The sequence below is a fragment of the Oncorhynchus nerka genome, linkage group LG18, assembly GCF_034236695.1.
Source record: "Oncorhynchus nerka isolate Pitt River linkage group LG18, Oner_Uvic_2.0, whole genome shotgun sequence".
Taxonomy (NCBI): domain Eukaryota; kingdom Metazoa; phylum Chordata; class Actinopteri; order Salmoniformes; family Salmonidae; genus Oncorhynchus; species Oncorhynchus nerka.
In genome coordinates this window covers 2,360,258-2,364,202 of record NC_088413.1, presented here as the reverse complement: position 1 = coordinate 2,364,202, position 3,945 = coordinate 2,360,258, and the positions used below count along the sequence as shown (strand labels likewise).

The 3,945-nt window shown below is 43.9% G+C and overlaps 1 protein-coding gene across 1 annotated transcript in view; it reads right to left on the bottom strand.

The window, feature by feature from the left end:
- Positions 1–484: 484 nt before the first annotated feature.
- LOC135561692 (ubiquitin-like modifier-activating enzyme 6) overlaps positions 485–3,945 on the bottom strand; it is a 55,593-nt gene continuing 52,132 nt past the window's right edge. The window contains 1 exon segment of the mRNA XM_065003419.1: positions 485–1,353. Coding sequence (XP_064859491.1) covers positions 1,246–1,353 — 108 coding nt within the window. The 3' untranslated portion in view covers positions 485–1,245.

The window sequence follows — 3,945 nt, the reverse complement described above, 5'->3', positions numbered from 1 at the left end:
TGATAGATTAGTCCTATCACCTTGTCCCTTGCCCATTGGATGGTGTGTTCTATAACAACCAATTAGATTAGTCCTATCACCTTGTCCCTTGCCCATTGGATGGTGTGTTCTATAACAACCAATTAGATTAGTCCTATCACCTTGTCCCTTGCCCATTGGATGGTGTGTTCTATAACAACCAATTAGATTAGTCCTATCACCTTGTCCCTTGCCCATTGGATGGTGTGTTCTATAACAACCAATTAGATTAGTCCTATCACCTTGTTGCCCATTGGATGGTGTGTTCTATAACAACCAATTAGATTAGTCCTATCACCTTGTCCCTTGCCCATTGGATGGTGTGTTCTATAACAACCAATTAGATTAGTCCTATCACCTTGTCCCTTGCCCATTGGATGGTGTGTTCTATAACAACCAATTAGATTAGTCCTATCACCTTGTCCCTTGCCCATTGATGGTGTGTTCTATGACAACCAATTAGATTAGTCCTATCACCTTGTCCCTTGCCCATTGGATGGTGTGTTCTATAACAACCAATTAGATTAGTCCTATCACCTTGTCCCTTGCCCATTGGATGGTGTGTTCTATAATAACCAGTTAGATTAGTCCTATCACCTTGCCCATTGGATGGGTGTGTTCTATAACAACCAATTAGATTAGTCCTATCACCTTGTCCCTTGCCCATTGGATGGTGTGTTCTATAACAACCAATTAGATTAGTCCTATCACCTTGTCCCTTGCCCATTGGATGGTGTGTTCTATAACAACCAATTAGATTAGTCCTATCACCTTGTCCCTTGCCCATTGGATGGTGTGTTCTATGACAACCAATTAGATTAGTCCTATCACCTTGTCCCTTGCCCATTGGATGGTGTGTTCTATAACAACCAATTAGATTAGTCCTATCACCTTGTCCCTTGCCCATTGGATGGTGTGTTCTATAATAACCAGTTAGATTAGTCCTATCACCTTGCCCATTGGATGGGTGTGTTCTATAACAACCAATTAGATTAGTCCTATCACCTTGTCCCTTGCCCATTGGATGGTGTGTTCTATGACAACCAATTAGATTAGTCCTATCACCTTGTCCCTTGCCCATTGGATGGTGTGTTCTATGACAACCAATTAGATTAGTCCTATCACCTTGTCCCTTGCCCATTGGATGGTGTGTTCTATGACAACCAGTTAGATTAGTCCTATCACCTTGTCCCTTGCCCATTGGATGGTGTGTTCTATGACAACCAGTTAGATTAGTCCTATCACCTTGTCCCTTGCCCATTGGATGGTGTGTTCTATGACAGCAGGGAAAGACTTCAGGGTGCAGAATGGAATCTCCTCTTCTGGTGGGTCCCTCTGGTTATATATACAATACACAGAGACACACTGGTTATACACAGAGACACACTGGTTATACACAGAGACACACTGGTTATACACAGAGACACTGGTTATACACAGAGACACACTGGTTATACACAGAGACACACTGGTTATACACAGAGACACACTGGTTATACACAGAGACACACTGGTTATACACAGAGACGCACTGGTTATACACAGAGACGCACTGGTTATACACAGAGACACTGGTTATACACAGAGACACACTGGTTATACACAGAGAGACACTGGTTATACACAGAGACACTGGTTATACACAGAGACACACTGGTTATACACAGAGATACACTGGTTATACACAGAGACACTGGTTATACACAGAGACACTGGTTATACACAGAGACACACTGGTTATACACAGAGACACTGGTTATACACAGAGACACACTGGTTATACACAGAGACACACTGGTTATACACAGAGACACACTGGTTATACACAGAGACACACTGGTTATACACAGCGATACACTGGTTATACACAGAGAGACACTGGTTATACACAGAGACACTGGTTATACACAGAGACACACTGGTTATACACAGAGATACACTGGTTATACACAGAGACACTGGTTATACACAGAGACACTGGTTATACACAGAGACACACTGGTTATACACAGAGACACTGGTTATACACAGAGACACACTGGTTATACACAGAGACACACTGGTTATACACAGAGACACACTGGTTATACACAGAGACACACTGGTTATACACAGCGATACACTGGTTATACACAGACACACTGGTTATACACAGAGACACACTGGTTATACACAGAGACACACTGGTTATACACAGAGACACACTGGTTATACACAGAGACACTGGTTATACACAGAGACACACTGGTTATACACAGAGAGACACTGGTTATACACAGAGACACTGGTTATACACAGAGACACACTGGTTATACACAGAGATACACTGGTTATACACAGAGAGACACTGGTTATACACAGAGACACTGGTTATACACAGAGACACACTGGTTATACACAGAGATACACTGGTTATACACAGAGACACTGGTTATACACAGAGACACACTGGTTATACACAGAGAGACACTGGTTATACACAGAGACACTGGTTATACACAGAGACACACTGGTTATACACAGAGACACACTGGTTATACACAGAGACACACTGGTTATACACAGAGACACACTGGTTATACACAGAGAGACACTGGTTATACACAGAGACACTGGTTATACACAGAGACACACTGGTTATACACAGAGATACACTGGTTATACACAGAGACACTGGTTATACACAGAGACACACTGGTTATACACAGATACACACTGGTTATACACAGATACACTGGTTATACACAGAGACGCACTGGTTATACACAGAGACGCACTGGTTATACACAGAGACGCACTGGTTATACACAGAGACGCACTGGTTATACACAGAGACGCACTGGTTATACACAGAGACGCACTGGTTATACACAGAGACGCACTGGTTATACACAGAGACGCACTGGTTATACACAGAGACGCACTGGTTATACACAGAGACGCACTGGTTATACACAGAGACGCACTGGTTATACACAGAGACACACTGGTTATACACAGAGACACACTGGTTATACACAGAGACACACTGGTTATACACAGAGACACACTGGTTATACACAGAGACACACTGGTTATACACAGAGACACACTGGTTATACACAGAGATACACTGGTTATACACAGAGACACACTGGTTATACACAGACACACTGGTTATACACAGAGACACACTGGTTATACACAGAGACACACTGGTTATACACAGAGACACACTGGTTATACACAGACACACTGGTTATACACAGAGACACTGGTTATACACAGAGACACTGGTTATACACAGAGACACTGGTTATACACAGAGACACACTGGTTATACACAGAGACACACTGGTTATACACAGAGACACACTGGTTATACACAGAGACACTGGTTATACACAGAGATACACTGGTTATACACAGAGACGCACTGGTTATACACAGAGACGCACTGGTTATACACAGAGACACACTGGTTATACACAGAGACACTGGTTATACACAGAGATACACTGGTTATACACAGAGACACACTGGTTATACACAGAGAGAGAGAAAGAGAGAAAGAGAGAGAGAAAGGAGAGAGAGAGAGAGAGAGAGAGAGAGACAGACAGGCAGGGAGACAGAGATACAGACAGAGACACACAGAGACAGACAGGCAGACAGACAGACACACAGAGAAAGACAGACAGAGTCAGGCAGACAGACAGAGACAGGCAGGCGGGCAGGCAGACAGACAGACAGACAGAGACAGGCAGACAGACAGGCAGAGAGGCAGACAGACAAACACACAGAGAAAGACAGACAGACAGACAGGCAGACAGACAGGCAGACAGAGACTGGCAGGCAGGCAGACAGAGACAGGCAGACAGACAGACAGACACACAGAGAAAGACAGACAGAGACGGGCAGGCGGGCAGGCAGACAGACACACAGAGAAAG